Here is a 17856-nt window from a genome sequence, read left to right as displayed (position 1 = left end):
ACACTCCACCACGAATTCGCCTTTCTAATGTGAACTCTAGTGTCATGGGTCAAAAACCTTTTAAAAACATATACCCTTGAATCCTCTAACTTCCAAATTTCAAAAAAAAAATGATCATAAAAACAGAGCAAAACAATAGGCAAAAACAGAGGCATCGAGGATAACGCAAGACCCAAGTTACGAACAGAATCAGATACCAAAGAACTAAGGAGGGTGTGTGGGGAGGGTGAGCAGTGGAGTTGACGCTTCTTCAAAACTGAGTCTCACTGCAGGATGCACGTCTCACAGTAATGGACCAGGCTGGCAAGTTACGTGTGGGCACTGCAGGACTATCTGTAAGAGTCTCAGGGTGGTGTAGAGACACGGGGCCCCACTCACACAGTGCTGGAGGGATGTCAAATGGTGCAGCCCCTTGGGCAAACAATCTGGCAGTTTCTCAGATGGATCAACAGAGAATTACCCTACGACCCAGCAACTCCACTCCTAGCATCCACCCAAGACAAATGAAAATATATGTCCCTGCAGAATCCTGTACATGAATGTTTATACCAGCATAATTCATAGTAGTCAAAAGATGGAAGTAATCCAAATGACTGTCAATGAATGAATGGATAACTGAAACGTGGTCTACCATACAATGGAACTTGATTCAGCCACATAAGGAATGAAACACTTACACGGGGACGACGTTTGGAAACATTATGCTAAGTGCAAGAAGGCGTCACAAAAGACCACAGACTTTGAGATCCTATTGTATGAAAAGCCCAGAATAGGAAAGTCAAGAGAGAAAGAAAGATTAATGATGTCTTAAGGCTGAGGGGCTGGAAGAACAGGAAGATACGGAGCTTGGGATTTCTTCTTTGGATGAAGAAAATGTTCTGAAATTGAATGTGATGGTTTCACAACCTTCTGAACATAAAAAATTATTGAATTGTATACCTTAAGTGGATGAATTGTACGATTTAGATATTGTATCTCAATAAAAATATTTTTTTGTTGTTTCTGTTTAATTGTTTTTTGAAGATTCTAAGAATGGCCCAGAACTTTGGATGGTGGTTGTATTGAAACAACAGCCAGCACATCAATGACCATGAACACTGGGTCCATGGAGGTTTTGGCTAAGATCCCCTCTACACGAGTACACATCACACATTATGCATCACAGGACTTGCTCATGTTTGACTCTCGAACCTGATTTGACATATTCTACATTCCAAAAACCATACAATAGTTAGATGCTTCAAATATTCAGTTAAAATAATATCGATTCCCCCCTCCCAGAAAAAACCATTTGATATTCTGAAAAAGCATCATGTTATGATCTGTAATACATTGTTCGAATTTTTGCAGGAACTACTAACTGCAGAAATTGGCATAGCAAAGCCATTTTCTAGCAGGGAGTTTGGCTCACCTCGTAGCCAGCTGTGAAGGCAGCCAACCTGGCCAGAGACTGCTTCCCAGAGCCCCCAACCCCAACCAGCAGGGCGTGGCCTCGGTCCATTCGAATGATGCGGTGCACACGGGTCAGATGCTCCAGAGCATCGTCAAAGAGAACCAAGTTCATTTTGGTGTTGCTTTCATTATACTCTTCAAGGATTTCCTGAATTTTAGACCAAAAATAAAATTTTTTTAAGGACCACTGACTTCTAAGAGACAGACTCTCTCTTCTGTGCAGGAGAGATTAAAAATGGAGGAGAGACTGTTTTGAATGTCAATAGTGGTTGAAATGAGTAAACCATTTGGGTTCACAAGACTAACTTTCACAAACAAGATTTCAATCTGCGGGACATCCCAGGCATCCAGTGGGTAAGACGCTGAGCTACCAATGCAGGGGTCATGAGTTCGATCCCTGGTCAGGGAACTAAGAACCTTCATGCTGCACGGCATGGCCAAAATAAACTGACTAAATTAAATAAAATTTAAAAAGATTTCGATCTGCTGGTCTGTGATCGGCCAGCAGTAAGCCAAAGATGACCACAAGGCTCGCCTTATGAATTAAGATGAAAATGAACATTAGGGAATCAGATGAGGGGTTCCCAAAGTTGGGTGTGTTCCAGAACCCTGGCACCCTCCATGGGTTTGATGAAGGGAAACGTATGAAGATGGGTCCCAGGGGTCTGAATGAATAAATTCATCAGGTCATTGACATGCACCACAGGACGTGGACACCACTGGGTCAGACACAAGCCCACATTCCCAAGTTACAGACAGGCACGGCGTTCTCCCCAGCTCCACCTCCTGGGCACCCATGTAATGTAATCCTGGGAGAGGTGAGCCCCGTCTGCACCTGGAACAAAGCCTTGGCTGCCTCATAATCCTGAATATCTTCATAAATGCGTGCTTCCTCTTCATGCAGAGCTGTCCGGAAGTCTCCAAACAGGATGGGGTCCCTCATCACCACCTCCACATCATCGTTAAAATGTGCCGTGACCAAGATTCTTATGTGCTCCTGGACCTTACAACACAAGATCACTTCAGGACCCAAACTCCCACCACGCCTGTGCTAAGACTTGTCAGAAAAAGAGCATAGGCTAGGATTATCTGAAGTCATTTGCATTTGATTTTTTCCCCTTTGCTGCTAAGTACTTAACAATTCACCCTCCTTTATCTATTGACTTCCATTGTTAGTCTCTATTTTTCTGTAAAGTCCCATATAAAAAAATACATTAAAAAAATGTTGTGTTTTTGTTTTGTACTTTTCATTTCACCCAGAGACAAATTTTGTAGTTAGAGTTTTGCTTTTTGTTTGTTTGTTTTGAGTTCTGGGTGGTTTTTGTTTGTTTGTCTTTTGCATTTGCTGGTACATTTTCAATGTACTGACCAGCTCCTTGTCTGTTTCATTGATCAACCGGTCATGGAAGACTCTCAGACACTCATTCCTCCAGACTCTCACCATCTGGGTCACCGTCTGGAATCTACAGGATGGAAGGGGCAAAATTAGCCACAAAGTTATCTAGAGAAGAGCAGGCTGGATGCTACTATTTTCAGATGACTATACAGGGTGCAGAAAAGGACATATCTATAGTCTCCCCCCTCAACCCAGTTCCATATTAATTGAAACTTAATGACGTGAAGTGAAGTGAAAGTCACTCAGTGTCTGACTCTTTGCAACCCCACAGACTATAAAGTCCATGAAATTCTTCAGGCTAGAAAACTGGAGTGGGTAGCCTTTCCCTTCTCCAGGGGATCTTCCCAACCCAGGGACCAAACCCAGGTCTCCCGCATTGCAGGCAGATTCTTTACCAGCTGAGCCACAAGAGAAGCCCAAGAATACTGGAGTGGGTGGCCTATCCCTTCTCCAGGGGATCTTCCCAACCCAGGGATTGAACTGGAGTCTCCTGCATTGCAGGTGGATTCTTTACCATCTAAGCTATCAGGGAAGCCTGAAACTTAATGGACACTAACAATTTAAATGTAAAGACTATAATGTTGTCATTTATAGCTCCTCCTGCTGCAGAGAAAAAAAAAAAGAACATTATCTACAAGTGATGTAAATGACATGAGAACTTAATGGGACTCCTCCTCACTGGAATTTATTAATTTAACATCAGCTGCAGAGCCACTGGCAGCTCCTTTTTCTAAGAACCAGCTCCACCTGACCCCAATTCTGGGTCTTTCTCTGGTTTCTGGCAAAGAGGCCTCACTCCACCCATAAATACCCAGACCGGCCCCCTCCTGAACTGCCATTCTGAACCTTTCAAGGGCACTGAGAGTCACTGTGGGCACGTGGAAAGTTCCTGATTCATTTTTCAATATTTTGTGGATTCATAATGTAAATCCATAAAATTGGGACATCCCTGAAAATTTACATAGATGAAATATACATTAATGTAAATACACAAATTCATCCAGTTTTCATGAGTAAATTTCTACACCAAGACTTAAATCCCTCTGTCCTCTGTGGTTAACTTCTCCCAAAGACACATAAAATATAACCAGTTGGCAACTGAAAACAATTCAGTTGTATGAATGAAAGACTCCACTGGGCAAACTCCACCTTTAGAACTGAGAACAAAGGTTGGCATAACATCCCCACCTCTGGGTTGAATACACCTGTTCTCTTGGCCTCACACCTGCCTCTCTTGGTTTCCCCAGCCTTCAACTCAAGGGCTCAAGAGGCATCAAGTCTTAACCAAGCATTTGACTCTGTTCTTCATTTAACATAAACAAAAAGACACTGGGTGATTAATTGACACATGGATTCACATCGCATTTCCTGATAGCTCCTCTGTCTTAAAAGAATAGGAGAAGCTATCATACCAATGAGGCATCTTTTAGTAACATAAGACAAAACTCACCGTTCCGGGTTAGTGAGGACAAGACCGTTATAAACCCGTGAGAGATCTCGAAGGTTAAAGATGTAATGGAACTTGGACGGGGTGGGTGGCAGATCCTGAACAATGTTTTTGTAAAGAGTCAACGTGCAGGATGTCAGCTTGTCACTCACAGCCACGATGCTCTCATGAAACACCTACAGAATGAAAAGACCCGCCCCCCCACACCAAGTGTCTCTCAATGGATGAACGGGGTAAGCAAAATGTGGTCCATCCATTATCATGGAGTATGATTTGGCCAGGAAGAGGAGCAAAACACTGACATAGAATACAATGTAGATGAACCTTGAAGACATCATGCTGAGTGAAAGAAGCCAAACACAGAAGACCACATATTGTATGATTCCACTGATAGGAAGTGTCCAGAATAGGACAATCCATAGAGACAGAGTCCAGATTGGTGGTTGCCAGGGGCTGAAGGACAGAATGGAATAACTGTTTTGGGGGTGATAAAAATATTCTGGAACTAGACAGTGGTGATAGTTGTACAACATTATGAAAGTACTAAGTGTCACTGAACTGTGTATTTTTAAATGGTTTTAATAGCTAGTCTTACATTGCATGAATTTTTCTATAATTTTTAAAACATATTTTATTTATTATCTTACTTATTGGCTGTGCTAGGTCTTTGTTGCTGCACCGGGGCTTTTCCTAGTTTTGGCAAGTGGGGGCAACTGAGCTGCGGTGCTCAGGCTTCCCACTGCAGTGGCTCCCCTCACACACACCCCCCGCCCCCAGTGCTGAGCACAGGCTCCCGGCACGCAGGCCCAGCACTTGAGGCTGACAGGCTTAGCTGCTCCACTGCATATGGGATCCTCCCAGACTAGGGATTGAACCAGTGTCCCCTGCACAGCAGATTCTTAACCACTGGACCAACCACCAGGAAAAACCCATCATCAATTTTTTTGTGAGGAGGTAAGAAAAAAAAAGGAAGGACCAGAGAAACTAATCATCTGATCTGCTTTTGTTTCCCCAGATTTTCACATTAACTGACAAGTCAACATGATACGAAACCAAAGCCCCAAACCAACCCTCCATCTGAGACTGATGTGACTTGCACAGACCTCACAGTTTTGGAAGTGAATGGCTTGTGGTAGGGCATGAACATGCCAGGTGCTCCCTGATCACATCTGGCCTTCCCACACCTTCATCTTTCTTGCCTGGTCCCTCAAGACTTTGAGTGAGCAAGCCTGCTTTAGAAGAGCGATGCCAGGATCAGAGGTCATTATTTAAATGAAGGGGTTCCATTTGTAAAGTGTGAAAATGTTAGTCGCTCAGTCATGTCCGACTCTTTGTGACCCCATGGAAGGTAGCCCGCCAGGCTCTGTCCATGGGATTCTCCAGGCAAGAATACTGGAATGAGTTGCCATTCCCTTCTCCAGGGGATCTTCCTGACCCAGAGTCTCCTGGATTGCAGGCTGATTCTTTAGGGTCTGAGCCACCAGGGAAGCCCATCTGTAGAGGTCATGTAAATCATGGTGACATAACAGCAGTAACTAGTATCTAGTGAGGATCGGTGTGTGCACTCTGCCACACACATTACATGCACTTTCTCCCTTCATTCTTCCAAAACATCAGGGAGGCCGGTACCAGTATTACCTCCCTATTCTGGATGAGGATGGGCATAGGAGAGAGCTCCAGGGACTTGCCCAAGGAGCAGAATGGGTACTGACTCCAGAGCCCACATCCTGTAGTTGCTTCGTTGCTGTCACTCAAGGTGGCCTATGTAACTCAGGGCCACACCATGATTCCCATGGGCCCTAGGCACTGATGCCTTCATGGGCCCCTTCCTCCATAAAAATATATTACTTACATATACATTTATATATTCTTTTATTACTTAATTATAATTAAATATATTAGCTTGTATATTTTATGATTAACTTGGTATAAAGATGAATATAATCTAGGCTGGATTAGACTGATTCCTTTCTTCTGATTTTGAGAGAAATTAAAACCTGTTTATGGGCCTCTAAAAGCACCATGGGCTCTAGGCTTTGTGCTTGCTGTGCCAAATGCATACATCATTACCAAGTTTCTACCAACCAGGCCCTCTGGTTTAGACTTCTAATTAAGTCAAGTTACCCACAGCCTAAATGGGAGAAGAATTTGAAAAAGAATAGGACTTCCCTAGGTCATGTACACATTGCTATATTCAAAATGGATAACCAACAAGGACCTGTTGTATAACACATGGAACTCTACTCCATGTTATGTGGCAGCCTGGATGGGAGGAGGGTTTGGGGAAGAACGGATACCTGTATATGTATGGCTGAGTCCCTTCCTGTTCATCTGAAACTGCCACAACATTGTTAATCAGCTATAACTCAATACAAACTAAAAGTTAAAAGTTTGAAGGTGATGTATGGAACAGTCTTATGGACTCTGTGGGAGAGGGAAAGGGTGGGAAGATTTGGGAGAATGGCATTGAAACATGTAAAATATCATGTATGAAACGAGATGCCAGTCCAGGTTCAATGCACGATACTGGATGCTTGGGGCTAGTGCACTGGGACGACCTAGAGGGATGGTATGGGGAGGGAGGAGGGAGGAGGGTTCAGGATGGGGAGCACATGTATACCTGTGATGGATTCATTTTGATATTTGGCAAAACTAATACAATTATGTAAAGTTTAAAAATAAAAAAAAAAAGTTTGAAGGTGAAAAAAAAGAATAGGACTTCCCTGGTGGTCCAATGGTAAAGAATCTGCCTGCCAATGAAGGAATATAGGTTCGATCTCTGGTCCAGGAATATCCCACACACCTCATAGCAGCTGATGAAGCCCATGCACCCTAGGGCCCATGCTCCTCAATAATAGAAGACCCTACTCACTGCAACTAGAGAAAGCCTGCATGCAGTGATGAAAACCCAGCATGGTCAAAAATACATGAGTCAAGAAAATTTTTTTAAAATAAAAGGAAAAAGAAAAAGAATAGATTTGTGTATATGTTAAAAAAAAAAAGTTACCGAGGTGTGGCCTTTGAGGATAGAGGAATAAATTAAGTGCAAAGACTCCTCGGAAGGAAAGGGAATGTTGAAGACACTGAAGAGCGAAGTAAATCTTGGATCGACTTCGTTGCGGCCTCCTCCAGCTTTCCCCATCGCAGCAATAAAGCCAAGGTCACGGATGCTTTTACAGTTCAGCTCCTTCCCCCGGTCGTACAAGAAGCCTTTTTCCAAGAGCAGTTTCAGCAGGGCAATTGGCTGCTGTGTGCCATATTCATCCACCTCAATTGTTTTCCAGAAAAGGAAGAACAGTGATATTGTAAAGCAGAACCCAGCAACACCTTTGCTGACCATCTCAACTAAATCCCCTGGAGAAGGGAAAGGCTACTCACTCCAGTATTCTGGCCTAGAGAACTCTATGGACTGTATAGTCCCTGGAGTCACAAAGAGTCGGACACGACTGATCGACTTACACTTTCATTTCAGCTAAATCCCATCTCCTTTCACCCTCTCAGAGTGCTCTGGTTTGAGTTTCACTGGGCTTCTCAAAGTTTGCAGTTCTGTATATTCATTTGTAGTTTTTTTTTTTTAAATCTGTGTCCCTCTCTAGATTGTAAACTCCCTGAAGGCAGGAACTACATATATTTTGTTCATCACTTCACAGCACCAGTCCCCATAGGAGATGCTCAATAAATATGTCAATTGGATGGATGGATGGATAAACAAGTGTATGGATGGATGGTTGGATGCATAGATCGATAGATGCATAGAGAGATGGGTGTGTGTATGGGTATAAACATGGGTGAATAAATGCATGGATGGATGTATGGATAGATGGATAGATGCATGGATGGATGGAGAGATGGATGGATGCATGGATAGATGGATGCCTGCATGCATCCATGGACAGACGCATGGATCCTGGCTTTGTAAACAGTCCATCTAGAAGATACATTTTTGGTGGGGGGAATGGTTCTGCAGACATGATAATAAATTTCAATCCCAGTACTAAGAAAACTTTGCACCTCTTAGGCTCTAGCCCCAGAAACAAACTCCTGGTGCCTGTGAACATTCCCTTGCTCTAGGGAATTTTGGTAAAATCTAGATTTTGGTAAATCTAGAGGAATTCTTAGGAAGTGCCTGCCCTTACACTTCCCATGTATGTCACTCAGTCATGTCTGACTCTTTTATGACCCCATGGGCTGTAACCTATAAGGGTCCTCTCTCCACGGGATTCCCCAGGCAAGAATGCCAGAGTGGGTTGCCACTTCCTAGTCCAGGGGATCTTCCTGACCCAGGGATTGAACCCACGTCTCCTGCATCTACTGCACTGGCAGGCAGACTCTTTACCACTGTACCACCCGGCTCCCCAGGTGTACAGGAGTGAGAACAGTATTATTATCTAAAGTATAGCTCATCTGGAACCACTTACTCAAACATACATGGAACTATATACACTGAATATAGTTCAGAAGCTGCCTGCTACCTGCTTTAATCCTTGGAGAAACTAAGGAACGCATCTAAGGAAAGAGTCCCTCCAGTCACATGGTCCCCTAAGCTGATTCTCCATAACCTGGCCCTACAGACATTGTGAAGACTAAAAGACAGATGCTTTCACGTCCACTCTAACCCGTTACATAGTCCCGCCACTGCCCCCCCACCCCACCCGCTCGGCCTCACCAACCTTCGGCATGTTCATGTCATCCATGAACACCAGGAGGCGTTTTCCCATGGGTGGGCCATAAGTGTCTTTGGTTCGTTTTTCCACATTGGCTTCTAAATTTCTTTGGATATCCATGGACGTGGTGCGGGAGGAGAAACTGACCATTAACACAATCTGAAACAGAAAGAGATAATTCCAAAACACGGTCTTTTTTCATGGTACCTACATGAAATATTTGATTGTAAGCTACCATCTATTTTACAGATTCACTGGTATCTGAACTAATTTTTTTGCAACCCAATACGAGCCTGAAGTTCATTGTATATTTTAATGCTAAAGCAAGAATTCCTCTTTCCTTATGAAAGGTTGTAAGAGGCAATAACTAGTTGCCAGGTGAACAGTGTGGACTGGGGAGCAATGTGGATTGGTCGGGGTGGGGGGTACTGGGCCTACACAGTTCTAACCAGGCGACCTCAGAACCATTGCTTAAGCTTTCAGAGCCTCCTTCTTCTCATCTGAAATATTATTTTAATGATATTTATTTGCACTACTTCACAGAGTGATTTTTATCATGTGAGATGAAATATATCAAAGCATTTTCAAAATGACAAAGCAATATTCAAATATAAGTTACTATCACGCCTGCTACATCTAAATAAATAAGTCAAAGAGAGCACAAACATGCAAACTGGTATATACTGAATGCATAAAGAACAAAGTCCTACTACACAGCACAGGGAACTATATTCAATATCCTGCGATTAAACCACAGTGGAAAAGAGTATGAAAAAGAAAGTGCACATATATATATATGTGTTTGTCTGTTAATCATTCAGTCATGTCCAACTCTTTGCAATGCCATGGACTGTAGCCCACCAGGCTCCTCTGCCCATGGAATTCTCCAGGCAAGAATACTGGAGTGGGTTGCCATTCCCTTCTCCAGGGGATCTTTCTGACCCAGGGATCGAACCCGAGTCTCCTGTATTGCTGGCAGGTTCTTTACCATCTGAGCCACCAGAGAAGCCTATATAAAGAAACTATACGTGTATATATGTGTATGTATATAAACACATATAAACTATATATGTGTATATAAAACTGAGTCATTTTGCTGTATAGCAGTAATTAACACAACATTGTAAATTAACTATATTTCAATAAAAAAAATTTTTTTTTTTAAAGAACACAAACAACCACTGATTAGTCCTTGGAAGGAACTGCTGAGAAAAGGGTAAGGGAGGGCCCCTGGTCCCTCTGTGGGGTGGACATTTTCATGCATGTGTACTTGGGGTTTCTCCCTCACCCCTTCTTGGAGCAATTAATGACAGATCATTGATCAGTGGCTCCCATACTTAATTATGCATCAGAACCACCTGGAGGGATCTTCCCCTCAGCCCAATGGGTTCCCATCCTGAGAGTTTCCGATTCAGTAAGTCCCAGTTTAAGCAAGATTTCAGGTGATGCTTATGCTGCAGGTCCAGGGACCACACTTTAAGAAACCCTGTGGGACTTCCCTGAGGGTCCAGTGAGTAAGAATCCACTTGCCAACACAGGGAACATGAGTTCGATCCCTGGTCGGGGAACTAAGGTCCTACATGCCTCAGAGCAATTAAGCACATGTACCTAGAGCCTACAACAAAGAGTCTACAACAGCCTCTTCTCTGCAACAAGAGAAGCCACCACAACGAGAAGCCTGTGTATCACAACTAGAGAGTAGCCCCTGCTTGCCGCAACTAGAGAAAGCACGCACGCAGCAACAAAGACCCAGTGCAACCAAAAATATAAATAAATAAAAAAGAACCACTGCCTTAGATAACACCCTTCTCCTGGGTGCCCACAAATGCAGGTGCAGCTGACCTGAACATGGGGGAATAAACATGCATGTCTGTACTGTGAACGTGTTTGGATGTGTCTTTCTTTTTTTGTCTCACCTTGAGGCTTGCCAGATTTTAGTTCCCTGACCAAGAATTGAACCTCCGCAGTGAAAGCGTGGAGTTCTAACCACTGAACTGCGCCTTGTTGGACCTATGAGCACCAGCTGCTGAGTCTCGGTGGAGAGGAGCACAGAGGCTGGCGGGGGTGGGGCTACTGAAGTCAAGTTTTCTTTACCCAACTCCATAAACTTGTAGGCCCCTCTGGCTGTAAACACTCCTCAAGTGCCCTCCACAATGGCATTCTTAAAGCTAAATAGCCATGCTTGCGCACGCCAGTACATGAGTGAGCTTGACCATCCATTTGGGGGCAGAAAGGCCCAATCCTGCCCTCAACCATTATGTGCCCATCACAAACCCAGGCTGACCACTCCCTACCCCGGAGGGCCACAGGATTCCCTGGAGTCCCTCTGCCACATGTAGCACAGGTGTAAGGAAGAGTCAGAGAGGAGAGCAGTGGGAAGCTTTTCTCTGGTTGGAGGTTCCAGAAGGCCAGAATCAGAATCAAGAACCTCAAAGATGGACAACATTAACAAGGAACTGAATAAGTGCGTGGACTGGGGACAAGTATGTGACAGCTGGACATCCCGAAAATCACAGGCAGCTTCTTGGAGGAGATAAGAGTCTTTACTTGGTAATAAAACATTAAGCAGGGAATGGGGCCTCCCAGGTGGCACTAGTGGTAAAGAACCCACCTGCCAATAGTAAGAGATGTGGGTTCGATCCCTGGGTCGGGAAGATCTTCTGGAGGAGGAAATGGCAACCCACTCCACTATTCTTGCCTGGAGAATCTCATGGACAGAGGAGCCTGGTGGGCTACAGTCCATAGGGTCACAAAGAGTCAGACATGACTTAGTACTAGCACTCCCTGATTGTCCACTGGCTAAGACTCTGAGCTCCCAATGCAGGGGGCCCAAGTTGGATCCCTGGTCAGGGAACTAGATCTGACATGCCACAACTAAAGATCCCACATGCTGCAAATTTTAAAAAGTTAAATAAAAATTGTTTAAAACCAGGAGAACTACAATGGTGAGCAGGTGGGCCATGTAGGACCACTCAGAGTGCACGGAAAGGAGAAACGCAGGGACCCTCCTTCCTAACATCTTGGTGCACCTGGCATGTTCTGCACAATCACGTTCCATGCATGATTCATTCTCATGTCAGGGTCCCCTCTTAATGAGGGTGGACCTTAATAGTTTTGTTCATTGTCGTTTGCACCGGAGTACCCAAACCCTCCCACGTCTGGCATATGACTGGAGGAAGGAAATGAAAAACCACAAAATGGTGATGAGGAATGTAACTGCCAGCCTTCAAGATGACCCGCAATCATCCTCACCTCCAGGTACCCACACCCTGTGTAGCCCCCTCCTATGTTGCATCAGAGGGGGTCACAGTAGTGCCTCTGTGATCCACAAAATGCAGCAAAAGTGATGGTGTGTGGTTTCCTGAATCATACAAAGCATTGTCGTGTCTGCTTTTCTACCTTGGACATTCACTCTGAGGGAAGTCAGATGCCAGGTCAAGAGAACAACAGCAGGTGCAGTGGTTAAGAATCTGCCTGCCAAGGATATAAAATCAACACATAGAAATCCTTTGCATTCCTATACACTAATAATGAGAAAATAGAAAGAGAAATTAAGGAAACAATTCCATTCACCATTGCAATGAAAAGAATAAAATACTTAGGAATATATCTACCTAAAGAAACTAAAGACCTATATATATAAAACTATAAAACCCTGATCAAAGAGGACACTAATAGATGGAGAAATATACCATGTTCATGTATTGGAAGAATCAATATAGTGAAAATGAGTATACTACCCAAAGCAATCTACAGATTCAATGCAATCCCTATCAAGCTAACAATGGTATTTTTCACAGAGCTAGAACAAATAATTTCACAATTTGTATGGAAATACAAAAAAACCTCGAATAGCCAAAGCAATCTTGAGAAAGAAGAATGGAACTGGAGGAATCAACCTGCCTGACTTCAGGCTCTACTACAAAGCCACAGTCATCAAAACAGTATGGTACTGGCACAAAGAAATATAGATCAACGGAACAAAATAGAAAGCCCAGAGATAAACCCACGCACCTATGGACACCTTATCTTTGACAAAGGAGGCAAGAATATACAAGGAGAAAAGACAATCTCTTTAACAAGTGGTGCTAGGAAAACTGGTCAACCACTTGTAAAAGAATGAAACTAGAACACTTTCTAATACCATACACAAAAATAAACTCAAAATGGATTAAAGATCTAAACATAAGACCAGAAACTATAAAACTCTTAGAGGAGAACACAGGCAAAACACTCTCAGACATACATCACAGCAGGATCCTCTATGACCCACCTCCCAAAACATTGGAAATAAAAGCAAAAATAAACAAATGGGATCTAATTAAAATTAAAAGCTTCTGCACAACAAAAGAAACTATAAGCAAGGTTAAAAGACAGCCTTCAGAATGGGAGAAAATAATAGGACATGAAGCAACTGACAAACAACTAATCTCAAAAATATACAAGCAACTTCTGCAGCTCAATTCCAGAAAAATAAATGACCCAATCAAAAAATGGGCCAAAGAACTAAATAGACATTTCTCCAAAGAAGACATGCAGATGGCTAACAAACACATGAAAAGATGCTCAACATCAGTCATTATCAGAGAAATGCAAATCAAAACCACAATGAGGTACCGTTTCACTCCAGTCAGAATGGCTGCGATCCAAAAGTCTACAAGCAATAAATGCTGGAGAAGATGTAGAGAAAAGGGAACCCTCTTACAGTTGGTGAGAATGTAAACTAGTACAGCCACTATGGAGAACAGTATGGAGATTCCTTAGAAAACTGGAAATAGAACTGCCATACGACATAGCAATCCCAATGCTGGGCATACACACCAAGGAAACCAGAATTGAAAGAGACACATGTACCCCAATGTTCATCGCAGCACTGTTTATAATAGCCAGGACATGGAAGCAACCTAGATGTCCATCAGCACATGAATGGATAAGAAAGCCATATTACATATACACAATGGAGTATTACTCAGCCATTAAAAAGAATAAATTTGAATCAGTTCTAATGAGGTGGATGAAACTGGAGCCGGTTATACAGAGTGAAGTAAGCCAGAAAGAAAAACACCAATACAGTATACTAATGCATATATATATGCATTAGTATATATATATATATACACTACATATATATATATATATATATATATGGAATTTAGAAAGATGGTAATGACAACCCTGTATGCGAGACAGCAAAAGAGACACAGATGTATAGAACAGTCTTTTGGACTCTGTGGGAGAGGGAGGGGGGGATGATTTGGGAGAATGGCATTAAAACATGTATAATATCATATAAAAATGAATCGCCAGTCCAGGTTCAATGCAGGATACAGGAAGCTTGGGGATGGTGCACTGGGATGACCCAGAGGGATGGTATGGGGAGGCAGGCGGGAGCAGGGTTCAGGATGGGGAACACGTGTACACCCGTGGCGGATGCATGTTGATGTATGGCAAAACCAATACAATATTGTAAAGTAAAAAAAAAATTAATTAAAAAAATATTAATTAAAAAAAATAGAAAAAAAAAATCTGCCTGCCAATGCAAAGGACACAGGTTCTATCCCTGGTTGGGGAACTAAGATCCCACATGCTGTGGAGCAACTAAGCCCATGCACTGCAACTACCGAGCCCACACATTCTAAAACCTGTGTTCCACAACAAGAGGAGCCACTGCAATGAGGGAGCCCATGTACCTGAACTAGAAAGCAGCCCCTGCTTGCCACAAGTAGAGAAAGCTTGCGTGCAGCAACAAAAAACCAGTGCAGCCATAAAATAGATAAATGAATAAATAATCTTCAGGAAAAAATAAAGGACTATACCAGGGTGCTTGGAGAGGCTCACATGGTGGGGAATTGATACCGAACATCTCAAAAGAGGATTCCCCCAGCCATAGTCAAGCCTTCAGATGACCTCAGCCCTAGTCAAACTTGCCATCTCATGAAAGAGCCTGGGCTAGAACAACCAGCTAAGCCACCCCCAGGTTCCAGATCTGCAGAAACTGTGAGATAGTATTTGTTGTATGAACTGCTTTGTGTTGGGGTAATTTGCTATTTGTCCATAGATACAGATAATGACTTACATTAGTCTCTTCATTCAGGTTTTTCAGGAAGTTGTGGGTAGTGGCTGTCTTGGAGGTACCAGATTCACCAACCAAAAGAACAGGTTGCCTAATCTTTACCATTTGCTCCAGTGTCCAGGTAGTACGGGTTGTATCCACTGTATGAACTAGAGAACGTATGAAGAATTAGAGCATCACAGAAACACCAATAAGGTGCACACTGGGCAGCCTGGAGTTTCCCAGGATCCCACAAATCCCATAAGAAGCATCAGCAAAAACCCAAGGGGTGACCTTGAAAACATATAAATGGAGACGCTCACTACCCCTAATGATTGTTTCTAATAGCTTTATGGAGGTATAATTCACAGACCATGAAATTCATTCCAATATTAAGTGTATATTTTGAGGAGTTTGATACATTTCTACAGTTGTGTCATCATCACATACGAGTGTAGAAAACCCAAACTGTTTCAATATCCAATTCTGACTTATACTCAGGATACTGAAAACTCCCAGGTTCTCTGCTGCATAAGTCACTTATCAAGACTTGTTTCCTGACCAACAACTTCCTCTGAGGGCTTCCTAGGTGGCTCAGTTGTAACGAATCCACCTGCCAACCAGGAGACGCGGCTTCGATCCCTGGGTCAGGAAGATCCCCTGGAGGAGGCAATGGCAGCCCACTCGAGTATTCGGGCCTGGGAAATCCCATGGACAGAACAGCATGGGAGCTACAGTCCATGGGGTCTCAAAGAGTAGGACACGACTTAGCGACAGACTTTGACTTTTTTCAGCTTCCTCTGAAGAGAGTATCAAACCTTTAAGTCAAATCTGGCTACTCCTACACTGACAGTTTTAAATTCTGATTGGTTCCTGAGAAAACATGTATGCTTCATTCTGTAAGAACTCTATACCAACCAAAATCAGATATTCATTTCATGGAATATCTTGAGCCTCCATGGTATCCAAATAGCCAGAGGTGTGCATGTTAAATACAGCTCAATACACAATATCCATAGTACACTACTTCTCAAGGCAGCATCTCTTACAAAATGCTGCCTTAGTCATTCCTCTTTCCCTTCTTCCTGCGTCCCTCCCCATGCCCAGACAGCTCTACGGGGCAGAAGGGAGCCTGTGCAAGGTGAGCAGAAGCAGAGGAGCATCCTACCCACCTCAAGCCCTGCCACCCTCCCTGGCAGGGAGGATCCACCTGCCAGGCAAAAGAGCTGAGGGGTATAGACATCTTCAGATGTCCAGAGGCACATAAAAGGAATCCAAAGTGCCACCCTCTTGGCAAAACCCATGGCTCACGTTCAGTTTCTCCCAACCAGCACTCGGGTGGGACTTAGAGTTCCACTGGGACCACGGGATTTTCCACCCTTCCACACAGAATGAGAACCACATATGCTTAAACCGAGGCTTCGTTTCTCACATACCCAGGATGTCAACAAATTTCCTCTCGCGGGAATGAACATACTCTGGAACTAATTGATTCCACGGTATCCATTTCTTCTGTGTGGAATCAAAGTGAAAGTCATACAAGGTTGGAAGCTGACCTGTAATAAAAAGTGGTCAGTTTTGTTTTGATTGTGGACATGAAAATACAGAATCAGCTCTGGCTCATGCTTGGAACGAACTAATGCTATTTGTTCCCTGGATAGCAACTTAATTGGAGAAACTGACAGCTACAGACAGATGGATGGAGACGGACAAAGATGGATGGATGAATAAATATAAATAGACATAGATACACAGATACAAATGGATGGAAGGATGGATGGATAGGTGAAAAGTGAAAGTGTTAGTCACTCAGTCGTGTCTGATTATTTGCAACCCTATGGACTGTAGCCTACCAGGCTCCTCTGTCCATGGAGGACAAAATTTCTGGCAAAAATTCTGGAGTCTGTAGCCATACTGTTCTCCAGGGGACCTTCCTGACCCAGGGATTGAACCCACATCTCCTGCATTGCAGATGGATTCTTTACAGTCTGAGCCACCAGAGAAGCCCAAACTGTTAGTCATTCCAACTCTTTGTGACCCCATGGACCTGCCAGACTCCTGTGTCAATGGGATAGGTAAATAGAGAGAGATAAATATGGATGGATGGAAAAAAGAAGAAAGAAAGAAAGGAAAGATAGATTTAAATATAACCAAACTAGGGAAACCAGAAGGCTTAGAAAGGAGAGCCTGGGAGTCAGAGCTGTGAGCAGGGTGAAAAGGGCTCAGTGAGGACACAAAGAGTGAAAAGAAGGTCTAGGACCAAATCCTGATATGAGGGAGGGGCCAACGTAGGGGACTCAACAAAGGAAACTGCGCAGGCATGGCCAGAATGGAGCAGGATGGAAGAAGAATTTTTAAGAAGGCAGAAAGTAGCACCGTGCCTGATACTGGGGCAAGGTCAGGGAGGCAAAGACCAGAAGAGGCTCTCAGATCCGGCAACAAGGAGGCACTGCAGGCGCCAGCTGGGAGCGGTTTGGGTGGAGATGTGCAGAAGGGAGGTGGGAGGTGGACGGGTGAGAAGTGGTGGGATGAAGGAGAAAGTAGCAGGCGCTGGCTGGGAGCGGTTTGGGTGGAGATGTGCAGAAGGGAGGGGGGAGGCGGACGGGTGAGAAGTAGTGGGATGAAGGAGAAAGTAGCTCAAGGACAGTCTTTCAGGACATGTGGCTTTAAAAGGGAAGAGGCAGGGACTTCCCTGGTGGTCCAGTGGCTGAGAATCTGAGCTCCCAATGCAGGGGGTCTGGGTTCGATCCCTGGTTGGGGAACTAGATCCTACACACCGTAACTAAAGATCCTGCTACAATTAAGACCCAGTGCAGCCAAATAATTTAAAAGGGAAGAGGCAGAG

The 17856-nt window shown here is 43.7% G+C and overlaps 1 protein-coding gene across 4 annotated transcripts in view; it reads right to left on the bottom strand.

The window, feature by feature from the left end:
- The window catches only part of DNAH10 (dynein axonemal heavy chain 10), a 156899-nt gene that overhangs the window by 53123 nt on the left and 85920 nt on the right, over nucleotides 1-17856 (bottom strand). For all 4 annotated transcript variants that reach the window (XM_070386294.1, XM_070386295.1, XM_070386296.1 and 1 more), the window contains exons 44-51: nucleotides 16448-16567; nucleotides 15036-15181; nucleotides 8966-9118; nucleotides 7303-7563; nucleotides 4299-4471; nucleotides 2822-2915; nucleotides 2288-2455; nucleotides 1412-1600 (exon numbers count right to left, since the gene is read on the bottom strand). In XM_070386294.1, the coding sequence (XP_070242395.1) occupies nucleotides 1412-1600; nucleotides 2288-2455; nucleotides 2822-2915; nucleotides 4299-4471; nucleotides 7303-7563; nucleotides 8966-9118; nucleotides 15036-15181; nucleotides 16448-16567 (1304 nt within the window). The remainder of the gene's footprint in view (nucleotides 1-1411; nucleotides 1601-2287; nucleotides 2456-2821; nucleotides 2916-4298; nucleotides 4472-7302; nucleotides 7564-8965; nucleotides 9119-15035; nucleotides 15182-16447; nucleotides 16568-17856) is intronic.

Source organism: Bos mutus, chromosome 17, assembly GCF_027580195.1.
Source record: "Bos mutus isolate GX-2022 chromosome 17, NWIPB_WYAK_1.1, whole genome shotgun sequence".
In the NCBI taxonomy this organism is placed as follows: domain Eukaryota; kingdom Metazoa; phylum Chordata; class Mammalia; order Artiodactyla; family Bovidae; genus Bos; species Bos mutus.
This window is presented reverse-complemented; position numbering and strand designations above follow the sequence as displayed.